At 43.3% G+C, this 15,112-nt stretch overlaps 1 protein-coding gene across 2 annotated transcripts in view; it reads left to right on the top strand.

Annotated features, from left to right (window-relative positions):
• The window catches only part of mut (methylmalonyl CoA mutase), a 30,695-nt gene extending 25,611 nt beyond the window's left edge, over positions 1-5,084 (top strand). Inside the window, exon 13 of one of the 2 annotated variants that reach the window (XM_010882165.4) lies at positions 3,694-3,822. In XM_010882165.4, coding sequence (XP_010880467.2) covers positions 3,694-3,822 — 129 coding nt within the window. Of the gene's footprint in view, positions 1-3,693 lie in introns of both variants that reach the window. The other variant, XM_034287798.1, reaches the window with a different exon arrangement.
• Positions 5,085-15,112: the final 10,028 nt, after the last annotated feature.

Consider the following 15,112-nt stretch of genomic DNA (forward strand, 5'->3'; position numbering starts at 1 on the left):
AACAGAATTCAATCTACAAGGTTATATTCTACACTCACCTAAAGGATTATTAGGAACACCTGTTACATTTCTCATTCATGCAATTATCTAATCAGTCAATCACATGGCGGTTGCTTCAATGCATTTAGGGGTGTGGTCCTGGTCAAGACAATCTCCTGAACTCCAAACTGAATGTCAGAATGGGAAAGAAAGGTGATTCAAGCAATTTTGAGCGTGGCATGGCTGTTGGTGCCAGACGGGCCGGTCTGAGTATTTCACAATCTGCTCAGTTACTGGGATTTTCACGCACAACCATTTCTAGGGTTTACAAAGAATGGTGTGAAAAGGGAAAAACATCCAGTATGTGGCTGTCCTGTGGGCAAAAATACCTTGTTGATGCTAGAGGTCAGAGGAGAATGGGCCGACTGATTCAAGCTGATAGAAGAGCAACATTGACTGAAATAACCACTCGTTACAACCGAGGTATGCAGCAAAGCATTTGTGAAGCCACAACACGCACAACCTTGAGGTGGATGGGGTACAACAGCAGAAGACCCCACCGGGAACCACTCATCTCCACTACAAATAGGAAAAAGCGGCTACTATTTGCACGAGCTCACCAAAATTGGACAGTTGAAGACTGGAAGAATGTTGCCTGGTCTGATGAGTCTCCATTTCTGTTGAGACATTCAGATGGTAGAGTCAGAATATGGCGTAAACAGAATGAGAACATGGATCCATCATGCCTTGTTACCACTGTGCAGGCTGGTGGTGGTGGTGTAATGGTGTGGGGGATGTTTTCTTGGCACACTTTAGGCCCCTTAGTGCCAATTGGGCATCGTTTAAATGCCACGGCCTACCTAAGCATTGTTTCTGACCATGTCCATCCCTTCATGACCATCATTTACCCATCCTCTGATGGCTATTTCCAGCAGGATAATGCACCATGTCACAAAGCTCGAATCATTTCAAATTGGTTTCTTGAACATGACAATGAGTTCACTGTACTGAAATGGCCCCCACAGTCACCAGATCTCAACCCAATAGAGCATCTTTGGGATGTGGTGGAACGGGAGCTTCGTGCCCTGGATGGGCATCCCACAAATCTCCATCAACTGCAAGATGCTATCTTATCAATATGGGCCAACATTTCTAAAGAATGCTTTCAGCACCTTGTTGAGTCAATGCCACATAGAATTAAGGCAGTTCTGAAGGCGAAAGGGGGTCAAACATAATATCAGTATGGTGTTCCTAATAATCCTTTAGGTGAGTGTATATCGGAGTGTTTTTTTCCTCTGACATGCACTGTGAAGCGTGTAACCTTATAGACACGTGTGCATTCCTAAATTATTTCAAAGATGATCAAAGGACACAGGATGCATCTGAGCTCAATCTTGGAGTGCCATGGCAAAGGGCACTCGAAAATCCAATGTACATGAGGTTTTAGATTTTTTCATTTCAATACATTTTGTCAAATTCTTTATATAGTATTATATTCTAAAAACGTATCATAAGATGAACGGGACTGAACATTTACAACAGCCTTCCACTCTTTTAAACTCCCTTTCTATTATCTGGCATTGTGTAAAACCAGAACAGTGTTAACTATACAAACAATCTTTCACCCTTCAAATTGGAAAGCAAACAGGTTTAGTCTCTCTTCTTCACAGAGGAGCAGAACGTTCTAGAAATTGTAAAACACAGTCAGCTTGTGGGGAACTACAAACCAACAGGTGTTTTTGAAGCCATGGTTATTCTTTGCTTCATTGCTGTTATCCCAGCATTTCTGTTGTACATGCTACCTTATACCTTCAATTTGCCTCGATTGCACAGTTAGAATTGCCATTGCTACTTGCATTTGCCCTATCGCACAACTATTAGTTTCTCACTTGTAACATATATTATACTTACATTATAATTTACTTAATTATATTATAATTTCCTGCCCTCTTCAATTTGCACTTCTGGTTAGATGCTAATTACATTTCGTTGTACTGTACTGTTGTATCTAATCTTTCACACAGAAAAGTGAGCTGCTTTCCTTTACATTGTAGCTTTCCACTTAAATATTCTCAAAGTCATTTCTTCGATCGAATGTCTACTTGGTTTGGTGTACACTGAAAATATAAATGAATGAATTGCTGTTCTGCACAACTTTCAAAAGCACATGTTTGTTCAAGGCGTACAGCCATTCGCGGTCCATCTACAGTTATGGAACATATTGTTTGTACCGCCGTTTGAACAAGGGTTCCTTGTGTCTGTCAAGCCATACTGTCTTGTATGCCATGTAATCAGACTGCTACGCTGAATTAATGAGCAGCATGAGGAAAACCTGTAGTGTCTTTCTTCAGAATAAAGGCCTGGGGCAAACCGTTGTCTCTTCTCAGTAGTGAACCCAGATTTAAGGCTTTGGGTTTCCACTCAGCTTTAATTAAAGGCTTTAGCAGTATGTCGCTATATAGATTTTTTTTTCTTCATCCCAGCTTGACAAAGGGTACATGAAGGGATACTGTCTATTTTATTGCATGTATTAAGTAAATTAGCCCAGTGGCCTTTACATAGTGGCTTCCCAAGGGACCTGGTGGCTCATTCATCAACATGTACTGGGACATACAAGTGTGAGACCTTTTAGAAACAGGTGTGGGCCTTTTTAAATCATGTCCAATCAACTAAATTTGCCTTAGGTAGACTCCACGTTAAATAGGCATCTCAATTTTAATGCATTTGAAGTATCGCTGCAAAGGGTCTGAATACGTATGTATGATAAATATTTAAGATTTTCATTTTCAGTAAATCGGCACAAACCTCTAAAAATGTGTTTTTACTTTGTTATTATGGGATATTGTATGTAGTTTGATGGCAAAAATATATGTTTTAATCAATTATAAATGAAGTCAGTAACACCAAAAATATGTGAAGGGGTCTGAATACATTCCCAGAGTATTTCACTTCATTTGATGCTCTATAAACAAGTTTGACACATTATTGTCTCACACAGACACACACACACACACACACACACAGAATGGTGCTCACCTAGGTCAATTACTGCCAGGCCTGTAGAGCGAAATAAGGAGTGCTTCAGCCTGACCTCTAATTATAGTGACTGTCTTATTATGCACTTGCACATGTCTGGTTGAGTCTTGTAGTTAACACCTCGCTGGGGGTCTGCAGGGTGCCAGTGGATGCCATTATGGAGAAGTGAGAGATGTGAGGTGTCCAAACAGTGCAGATTGGAATTGACATAAAAATCTATAGCTCCCCCCTTGACGCGCACAAACAAACACACAAGGCGCATGCAGGCATGTCCTGTGAGAGAGGGGATTCCATTCCTTTATGTATTCAGAGACAGCTCATCTGGAAACCTTGTTTGTGCATTTAAATGCCAACAACAAGGATGAGAAACTGGCACTTTCGTTTCTAGCAATGATTGACACTGATCTCATTTAACTTGTAGTCAAGCCTTACAGTATCTGAAGCCATTCTAGTGTATAGATATAAGCCAAACATAGCAAATATTGTATAAATGATCTGTTATATATTGTATAAATTTTTTTGGGTGCACTCACCCATTGGCTATATGCTGGTTATAAGGAAGATCTAGTTTGGGTAAATGTTTAACTGTCCCTGCATGATATATTCAAAAATAAAATTACACTCAAACCTCACTACTCTTTGGTCCTTCTGTAGTATATAACTTTGTTTTTTTCTCAGGACTATGAGTTCCTGTACCAGAGTGGTGTGTGCTGTATCTTTGGCCCCGGGACCAGAATCCCTCAGGCTGCTGTAGAGGTTATCGACAGCATTGAGAAGAGCTTGGAAAAGAACCTCCAGAACATGTAGACCGACGCCTGACAATGTAACTGCGTGTACACAATGGGATCTTTCTAAGAGATGTACTGAAAGACAGATAAAACCATGAAAGACATCATAGTGATATCCCTGCAAAGGTTATCCCAGAAAAAGGAGATTGGACTTTTTGAAGGGGATCGTATCATCCGAGGTCGCTGAACTATTACTCTGGGATTTGTTTGATGGAACAGCTTGAGATTTTTCAGAACATATGTTCAGTCTAATCAATTAGATAAAAATGTTTAACAAGATGTATCTTGATCACTTATTGATTCTGCTGGCTGTTCTGAACTTCATATTCTTGCTGAACACTTGCACTGTAGTCTCGTGAAGAAACCTTTTTAAATGTATTTATCCAGGTAGGTTATATAAGACTTTGGCATTACACATACTCTTTAACAACCTGGCAATGTGTATGTCATTTGGTCGATACGTCGATGCTCACAATTGAACCTTTTAAATCCTGAACTTGCGTTCTGGCAAATAGTAATTACTAATTTCAATGCATGGATTAATTACACCAGTGCAAGTCCTAACTTGAAATGTGCAAGACCAGCTTTGACCCAAAATGTAATTTACTCGTTATTTTGCAGTGGGTTTGAGATTTGCCTGTTTCTGATTATGTCATAGAACAGATCAGACATAATACTACATACATACTACATTCTTGATACATGGTGGGCTATCACATTCTCTTTTGCCTTATGTGGAATCTTTGTATTAAAAAAAGAAAAGATATCTAGCTATCTATCTAGCTAGCTATCTAGCTATCTATCTAGCTATCTATCTATCAGCAAGACCTTCCAACGATTTGTCTGGGAATAAGAGTTGAATACTGTGGAGCAGTGTTTCATATCCAGCTGCCCCGTTCTTATCTCTGCTCTCAACAAAAGAAAGCTCAACAGCTCTTTCTTTCTCATTGTCCTTACATACCTATCCACAGTCAAAGCCATCCAGAAACAAAACCTAGCCTTAAGGATTCCTTCAGCCGTCTCCAACCACTTTGGGCACAAGATCTACCTAAATAATTAGACTTTTCCCTAGGTCCTTAGTGTACAAGACCAAATACTGAATTTGACAACATTGCTGTTACAATACAGATTTACAACCACGTTTAAGAGGGCCCTATAAAATGTTAGGTTTTCCAGAATTCTGTTTAAAGGATTTTTTAATTATGTTGTAAGTTTTCTGTTCTACAAAATAAAATGTGATGTTGTACGTCCATGTCAATTATTAAATGACATTAGAAGACCTTTCCAACCCTAAATTATAGTGAAATTAATTTGTTGAGGTTTTGAAGTGTAAAGAACTCTTTTAAAAGCACATCTGACCCTTTAACTACCCATCTACCAAAAGAGGAATGTGCCATTTTAGATACATCTGTAATCTACTGCTTCTCCTGTGTCATACAAATAACAGAGAGAAATTATGTACATACTTTTGCCAGGTAAGCATACTATGTCGTTTTGAGAGTGTTTGGGAAAATATCATTACATTTTTTGTGAACCCTCAAGATGCAGTATATAGACAAACAGGGACAACATTGGAGAAATTAAGTACCAGATATTTTGTTAGGTTAAGCTTTTTAAGGAAAGAGTTACTAAACATTGGTGGAATGTAAATAGTGCATTAATTAGATTATAGTGTTGTACCTGCTTAGACTGCTGCCCCCACGACCCGGCCCCGGATAAGCGGAAGATGATGTTGATGATGATGGTGTTGTCCATGTTTTTGTCTATAACGCTAAGTCCTGTTGGGAGTCAGTTTATCAAAGAGAAGTGTGATTTTTCTACATGTGATTTTGCCCTGAGCCTCACAGAATCTGGGAATGGATGAAATTAGAAGTGTCTAACTAAAATGAGGATCTCTTATCTGTCTCTCTTCACTCTCACCCACACATGCACACATTCTCTCTAATTTTATCAGATGCATGTTGTGAGCGTGTTTTCAAGGGAGCCTGCAGAAAGTGTAAAACATGACATTAGTGTGCTCTAGAAAATGGCATCTAACAACAAAGTGGCAGCTGCATTCATTAGGAAACCTTTCAACCTAAAACAGTCAATTATCCTAATACCATGTATTTGATGCCACCCTTTTAGATGCTGACTTAGTATTGATCTGGCTTCACATGATAAATCTGGCTCTTCTAGGTGGCTGGCTGACTGGGAAGGTGAGACATGAGCAATGAAGATGCTTAAAGGACATAATAACTAGGGACAAATTCACCACTTGAAAAGCCAGAGATGTAGCCTGGCTGAAAATTGCAGACTGTAAATACGTAAGGCAATGGTCATTTCAATATCTAATTGACCATGCTGACACACAGGTGATTAGTAATAGTGCTTTCACTTAAGCAGAACATTGTCTTTGATTTTATGGCTATGTATGGCGATAAGCACCCAAGGAGCCAGAACACTGAAATGAAAGAGTGCTTCATACTGGGATTTTGAAGCTACAGTAGTACATGTCTCCTTGGGTGGAATAGCATGGGGGTGGAAACAAGAGAAGGTTAATTGGAAAAATGGTTGTGGGAGGGGTAAGGGCTAGTGCTGGGCATAGAAGGCGCAAGAGTTGGTTGAGTCAATAAATAGTTGAGTGGTGCAAATAGACCCTTGTTCTACGATCACTGCTTTAGTCACGATACAATGATCACCTAACGTGAGACCGGGGTGTTGTCTCAGCATGCTTTCCATTCTATTGAATCGTCAGGGTCTGAGAGGAGATGAGCACAGAGGGCGATCTGGTCATAAGGTGAAGGGTTTTTAATAGTTCAACTCATCATGACCCAGTTGCTGCATCTCCACAACTGATTTCTCTTCATGTGGATTGTTTGCTTCCCTTTACAGGTCAAGCATTGCCTGGATTACCATTCTGCCATAAAAAGCAGATGTATAATTGTGCTTTGTTTTCTGTGAAGATGACACTAAAAACTCCCACACTTCACAAGCTTGTGATGAAAAGCTCCAGATAAACCCAATTTCCCCACATATGTGTTGTGCAATGTTGTACATTTCAGATTGAGATGACACATTTAAGTGGTCTAAAAGGCTCATGTGGATATGGCTAGCGAGAGAAAAGTGACAGTTCCCAAACTGACAGGTGGAAAGGGTGGCAGTTGTGGTCCTCTGGGTGAATATAAAATGCCCTTCTCTCACTGCCCATCCAGCGGTGTCAAACACTGCTGTCATTGCTCAGACACATCCAGGTCACTAAATAATAGATGATAATGCTGTCAACAAGCCAAGATGCTCTCAGACACTTTTTATTGGCCTGCCTCGATATAGGAGGTAACAAGGTAGTAAAGTTCCCAGGAACGGTAATGCTGGTACGATGTGAGGAGGATCTCCCGCTCCAAAGACTGAAACACTGTATGTCCCCCATCTTTTAGATTCTGTGTATGTGTAAAGAGCTCTTTTCCACCTCCTGCCATGGTTGTTTTGTTTAGTTCCTGTCTGTTAGCGCCATCTAACATCAGCAGAAATTCCTGATTAAATTAACAAGCTTTTCACCTTTAACAATGCAGATTAATTAACAATGCTGATTATCACACACCAATTAGCACTGTCTTATAACAAGTGCCATACATTTTGTTTTGCTTCCAGTCACATGCTTGCTGTGAAAATGGCCTCAATAATTTGTGAACTGTCATTTTTTTTTTAAATTATTACAGTGTGGTCTCTGACTCAACCAATGCAAAGAGGATGTGGATGGTGATATGGGCACGTTCATCATGTCACCAATTTTAATTATTACAATTTCATAATTATGAATTTAAAATTATACAAGTAAAAAAATATGCATTTAAAATTGCTGTTGATTTTTTTTTATTTACTCTGGTAATAATGGACATCATTGTAGCGCTACCAAAGTTCCCTCAATTTAGAATCAGTCAAATCAGAAAAACAGATTGAAATAAAGTCTTGTTTCTGCAATTTCAAAATTCTTACATTATACTGCTAGATGTAGTTCGAATCATTGACTTTGTCTTATGGCTGTCTCTATTATGTAACAATATGTGATAGTATTGGATATGCAGTAAAGAACCCAAACTAGTTATGGAAGAGCCAATCATCAACTTGTAATTTTACTCTATCCTTCTCTCTTTTTAGTCCATCTGTGTAGGAGCATCTGGTCATTCTGTGCAGTGCCATTTGGACCTTAAAATTCATCCAAAATATTTTAAATGTTTCAGATATGCCCTCAGTAAAACGTAATGAGCTGTCAGAAAAATATATGAATCAAACTCAAGCCCTTAAATCCTAATAAATGTAGGGTGGATTGTTCACAGAGACCCTGAGATATTTCTCCCCGTTAAGGACATACACATGATCTGGAAGCATTAACAATGTACAGTGGGGAAAACAAGTATTTGAAACACTGCCGGTTTTGCAGGTTTTCCCACTTACAAAGCATGTAGAAGTCTGTAATTTTTATCATAGGTACTATTCAATTGTGAGAGACAGAAACTAAAACAAAAATCCAGAAAATCACATTGTATGATTTTTCTATAATTAATTTGCATTTTATTGCATGACATAAGTATTTGATCACCTACCGACCAGTAAGAATTCCATCTCTCACAGACCTGTTAGTTTTTCTTTAAGAAGCCCTTTTGTTCTCCACTCATTACCTGTATTAACTGCACCTGTTTGAACTTGTTACCTGTATAAAAGACACCTGTCCACACACTCAGTCAAACAGACTCCAACCTCTCTACAATGGCCAAGACCAGAGAGCTGTGTAAAGAAATCAGGAATAAAATTGTAGACCTGCACAAGGCTGGGATGGGTTACAGGACAATAGGCAAGCAGCTGGGTGAGAAGGCAACAACTGTTGGCGCAATTATTAGAAAATGGAAGAAGTCCAAGATGACTGTCAATCTCCCTCGGCCTGGGGCTCCATGCAAGATCTCACCTCGTGGGGCATCAATGATCATGAGGAAGGTGAGGGATCAGCCCAGAACTACTTGGAAGGACCTGGTCAATGACCAGAAGAGAGCTGGGACCACAGCCTCAAAGAAAACCATTAGTAACAAACTACGCCGTCATGGATTAAAATCCTGCAGTGCACACAAGGTCCCCCTGCTCAAGCCAGCGCATGTCCAGCCCCATCTGAAGTTTGCCAATGACCATATGGATGATCCAGAGGAGGAATGGGAGAAGGTCATGTGGTCTGATGAGACAAAAAATTATATTTTTGGTCTAAAATCCACTCGCCGTGTTTGGAGGAAGAAGAAGGATCAGTACAACCCCAAGAACACCATCCCAACCGTGAAGCATGGAGGTGGAAACATAATTCTTTGGGGATGCTTTTCTGCAAAGGGGACAGGACGACGGCACCGTATTGAGGGGAGGATGGATGGGGCCATGTATCGCGAGATCTTGGCCAACAACCACCTACCCTCAGTAAAAGCATTGAAGATGGGTCATGGCTGGGTCTTCCAGCATGACAACAACCTGAAACACACAGCCATGGCAACTACGGAGTGGCTCCGTAAGAAGCATCTCAAATTCCTGGAGTGGCCTAGCCAGTCTCCAGACCTGAACCCAATAGATAAATCTTTGGAGGGAGCTGAAAGTCCGTATTGCCCCGCAACAGCCCAGAAACCTGAAGGATCTGGAGAAGGTCTGCATGGAGGAGTGGGCCAAAATCCCTGCTGCAGTGTGTGCAAACCTGGTCAAGAACTACAGGAAACGTATGATCTCTGTAATTGCAAACAAAGGTTTCTGTACCAAATATTAAGTTCTGCTTTTCTGATGTATCAAATACTTATGTCATGCAATAAAATGCTAATTAATTACAAATTATTACAGGTAATGAGCGGAGAACAGGAGGGCTTCTTAATGAAAAACTAACAGGTCTGTGAGAGCTGGAATTCTTACTGGTCAGTAGGTGATCAAATACTTATGTCATGCAATAAAATGCAAGTTAATTATTTAAAAATCATACAATGTGATTTTTCGGATTTTTGTTTTTGATTCCGTCACTCACAGTTGAAGAGTACCTATGATAAAAAATGACAGACTTCTACATGCTTTGTAAGTGGGAAAACCTGCAAAATCGGCAGTGTTTCAAATACTTGTTCTCCCCACTGTATGTATTTGTCTAGATTAGCATTTTTAACACTTCAAATGTCCTTTATTCAATCTAATCTTTTCCCCTTTAAATAATTACTTAACTGTCATTATTGTGTATTTTCAGAATCAGCATTTTATTTGCAAAGTAAAATTTTTAATAATGTGAATAACAACTGAATTTGGTCAACATTTCTATGTTTAGTTGAACCACTCCATCTCTACAAGTTAACACAAAAATATAATATAAGATTTGATGGTACTGATAAATTATGATTTGAAAATACCAGCCTAACACGGTGGGAAACAATACCAAAAATTGCAATTCCACATAAAATCCAGTTCTTGGTAATGTCTCTGTGGTGCCATATTTTTCCCACTTGATGTTGACTGTCTTCACTGTGTTCCATGGTATATCTAATGCTTTGGAAATTATTTTGTACCCTTCTCCTGACTGATCACATTAAAAGTGAAAAAATTCTGACATGATTTATCTTTGTCTCATTCTTTTACATCTCAAAAACCTGGCATTTTAACAGGGGTGTGTAGACTTTTTATATCCACTGTAGGTTTGTCATTCAAAAGCATCTCTGATAAGCCATTCCTCAGTGAATCAAGGAATCATTTCAAATGCCAAAATGCTGTGGAACATTGTGAAAATCCATAAAAAATGTATTAGCTACCTTTAGTACTCAACTGTGAGAACATAACTTTTACTGACAGGTAAAATTGTTCAGTGCTACAGCAGTCACTTTGTCAGGGCTGGCCGTACATTTCAGTATGCCTTGCCTATTTTGGGTGCCAGTACTACTGACCCTACCCCCTGTCGAGATCTCCCTCAGAGCATCCTCTAAGGTTACCTGCCCCTACGCAACCTACATTCCTCACAGCACAGGTAGAGATGTGACTCACTGCTCTGGGAAGGTAATTACATTATTTGCTCAGAAAATGTGTTTTGATTGGTTCTTACTAACAAGCTATTTGTATACTGTACGCAACACCACATGCACTATGCCTTAATGAGGGACAAAATTAGCTAATAACAAACCGCTAGCTAGCTAGCTAGGATATAGAAGAGAACTAATAGTAATTACTGATAACTAAGTGAGGAAGCTTTCAGACAAGGAAATATAGGTTGCCCTGCCGTTAATGTCGGACTTGGGCAGTGAATTGAGAAAAGAGCAAAATCAAGTATTTTGAGCCTTTGTGAGAGGAAATATGTTTTGTTCTAATATCTCAATGCAATCTGTACATTACACAATTTCCTGGGGCGGGGCATTAGTAAAACATAATTCAAATTGGAGATATCCAACCAGCGGAAGACACCAAGTGTGCCACACCCCCTTCATTATCAACACCTCTTGTCAACAACATCAAAGCACCCTAACCAGACAAACCTAGAATCTACAGTACACTACAGTATTGAGTGTTTCAGTGTTGCCATCAGTCTTCTGCTGTTAAGGAATGCCCTTTTAAGTAAATGACAGTTGCTACACTACTCGTGTAGTCAGGAGGACTTTGAAGGCTAGAACGAGGTGTGGAAGGAGTTCCTTAGTCCGCAAGCTTTCAATTTAGCTGGGCATAATCAGGCTTTTTTTTCTGAGGCTGTCTACCTTTATTATCTCAGCCCCTATCACCTCCCTGTTAAACCTTTCATTACAAACAGCAGTATTCCCAGAGGATTGGAAAGCTGCTGTCATTCCTCTCTGCAAGCTAGACCCCAGATGGTATAGGCTTTTCTCTATCTTGACCCCACCAGCCTCTGCAACATCATCATCATCATCATCTTCTTCCGCTTATCCGGGGCCGGGTCGCGGGGGCAGCAGTCTAAGCAGGGATGCCCAGACTTCCCTCTCCCCAGACACTTCCTCCAGCTCTTCCGGGGGGACACCGAGGCGTTCCCAGGCCAGCCGGGAGACATAGTCCCTCCAGCGTGTCCTAGGTCTTCCCCGGGGTCTCCTCCCGGTGGGACGGGACCGGAACACCTTCCCAGGAAGGCGTTCCGGAGGCATCCGAAAAAGATGCCCAAGCCACCTCAGCTGACCCCTCTCGATGTAGAGGAGCAGTGGCTCTACTCTGAGCTCCTCCCGGGTGACCGAGCTTCTCACCCTATCTCTAAGGGATCGTCCGGCCACCCTGCGGAGAAAGCTCATTTCGGCCACCTGTATCCGGGATCTTGTCCTTTCGGTCATGACCCAAAGCTCATGACCATAGGTGAGAGTAGGAACGTAGATTGACTGGTAAATCGAGAGCTTCGCCTTGCGGCTCAGCTCTTTCTTCACCACGACAGACCGATACATCGACTGCATTACTGCAGAAGCTGCACCGATCCGTCTGTCAATCTCCTGTTCCATCCTTCCCTCACTCGTGAACAAGACCCCTAGATACTTAAACTCCTCCACTTGAGGCAGGCACTCTCCACCAACCTGAAGTGGGCAAGCCACCCTTTTCCGACTGAGGACCATGGCCTCGGATTTGGAGGTACTGATTTTCATCCCCACCGCTTCACACTCGGCTGCAAACCGTCCCAGTGCATGCTGAAGGTCCTGGTTAGAAGGGGCCAACACGACAACATCATCTGCAAAGAGCAGAGACGAAATTGTGTGGTCCCCAAACCTGACACCCTCCGGCCCCTGGCTGCGCCTAGAAATTCTGTCCATAAAAATTATGAACAGAACCGGTGACAAAGGGCAGCCCTGCCGGAGTCCAACATGCACTGGGAAAAAGTCTGACTTACTGCCGGCAATGCGGACCAAGCTCCTGCTTCGGTTGTACAGGGACCTGACAGCCCTTAGCAAAGGACCCAGGACCCCATATTCCCCAAGCACCCTCCACAAGATGCCGCGAAGGACACAGTCGAATGCCTTCTCCAAATCCACAAAACACATGTGGATTGGTTGGGCAAACTCCCATGAACCCTCCAACACCCCGTAGAGGGTATAGAGCTGGTCCAGTGTTCCACGGCCCGGACGAAAACCACACTGTTCCTCCTGAATCCGAGGTTCTACTATCGGCCGTATTATCCTCTCCAGAACCCTGGCATAGACTTTCCCGGGGAGGCTGAGAAGTGTGATCCCCCTATAGTTGGAACACACCCTCCGGTCCCCCTTCTTAAAAAGAGGGACCACCACCCCGGTCTGCCATCCCAGAGGCACTGTCCCCGACCGCCACGTGATGTTGCACAGGCGTGTCAACCAAGACAGCCCCACAACATCCAGAGACTTGAGGTACTCAGGGCGGATCTCATCCACCCCCGGTGCCTTGCCACTGAGGAGTTTCTTGACCACCTCAGTGACTTCAGCCCGGGTGATGGACGAGTCCACCTCTGAGCCCTCATCCTCTGCTTCTTCAATGGAAGAAGTGACAGCGGGATTGAGGAGATCCTCGAAGTATTCCTTCCACCGCCCGATGACATCCTCAGTTGAGGTCAACAGCTGCCCACCTCTACTGTAAACAGCGTTGGTAGGGCACTGTTTCCCTCTCCTGAGGCACCGGATGGTTTGCCAGAATCTCTTCGAGGCCAGCCGATAGTCCTTCTCCATGGCCTCACCAAACTCCTCCCAGGCCCGAGTTTTTGCCTCCACAACCACCCGGGCTGCAGCCCGCTTGGCCTGTCGGTACCCGTCAGCTGCGTCAGGAGTCCCACAAGCCAACCAGGCCTGATAGGACTCCTTCTTCAGCTTGACGGCATCCCTTACTTCCGGTGTCCACCACCAGGTTCGGGGATTGCCGCCTCGACAGGCACCGGAGACCTTACGGCCACAGCTCTGAGCGGCCACTTCGACAATGGCGGTGGAGAACATGGTCCACTCGGATTCAATATCTCCAGCCTCCCTCGGGATCCAGTCGAAGCTCTGCCGGAGGTGGGAGTTAAAGATCTCTCTGACAGGAGACTCGGCCAGACGTTCCCAGCAGACCCTTACAGTATGCTTGGGCCTGCCGAGTCTGTCCAGCTTCCTCCTCCGCCATCGGATCCAACTCACCACCAGGTGGTGATCAGTTGACAGCTCCTCCCCTCTCTTCACCCGAGTGTCCAAGACATACGGCCGCAGGTCAGATGAAACGACAACAAAGTCGATCATCGACCTGCGGCCTAGGGTGTCCTGGTGCCATGTGCACTGATGGACACCCTTATGCTTGAACATGGTGTTTGTTATGGACAAACTGTGACTAGCACAGAAGTCCAATAACTGAACACCACTCGGGTTCAGATCAGGGGGGCCGTTCCTCCCAATCACACCCATCCAGGTGTCACTATCGTTGCCCACGTGGGCGTTGAAGTCCCCCAGTAGAACGATAGGGTCCCCAGTCGGAGCACTTTCCAGCACCCCTCCCAGAGACTCCAAGAAGGTTGGGTACTCTGCACTGCGGTTCGGCCCGTAGGCACAAACAACAGTGAGAGACCTATCCCCGACCCGTAGGCGCAGGGAAACGACCCTCTCGTTCACCGGGGTAAACTCCAACACATGGCGGCAGAGCTGGGGAGCTATAAGCAAACCCACACCAGCCCGCCGCCTCTCACCATGGGCAACTCCAGAGTGGTGAAGAGTCCATCCTCTCTCAAGGAGTGTGGTTCCAGAGCCCAAGCCGTGCGTAGAGGTGATCCCGACTACCTCTAGTTGGAACCTCTCAACCTCACGCACTAACTCAGGCTCCTTCCCCGCCAGCGAGGTGACATTCCACGTCCCTAGAGCTAGTTTCCGTGTCCAGAGATCGGGTTGTCTAGGCCCCTGCCTTCGACTGCCGCCCGATCCTCTTCGCACCGGCCCCACGTCGCCAGTTCGGGCTGAGCCCGGCCGGGCCCCATGGGGGAAGGCCCGGCCACCAGGCGCTCGCATACGACCTCTGCAACATTATAAATCAACTAATATGGAATCTTAATGACAGTTAACTCCGTGGACAGGGACTCTGTCTGGGTATCAAATAACAGCTTGTGTTGTCTGATCAGTTTGCTTCTTAACTTGCAGTAAATTACCTTTCCTCAATATGAGCACCACTAAAGAATTAACACATGGAGCTGGGTGCCCAATAACTCATTCTAACCAACTTTGGGTCCTTGAAAAGTACTACATGAATCTCATGTTTTATTATTAAAGCCAGTGACAATTTTTTTTTCCTGCCTTCTCCATTCACAATTTACAAATATCAGTTGTTGTGAATATCAAAATACATGTAAGAAGTCATAAAATTAAATTAAATTAGTTGTG

The sequence above is a fragment of the Esox lucius genome, chromosome 18 (assembly GCF_011004845.1).
Source record: "Esox lucius isolate fEsoLuc1 chromosome 18, fEsoLuc1.pri, whole genome shotgun sequence".
Classification (NCBI taxonomy): Eukaryota; Metazoa; Chordata; class Actinopteri; order Esociformes; family Esocidae; genus Esox; species Esox lucius.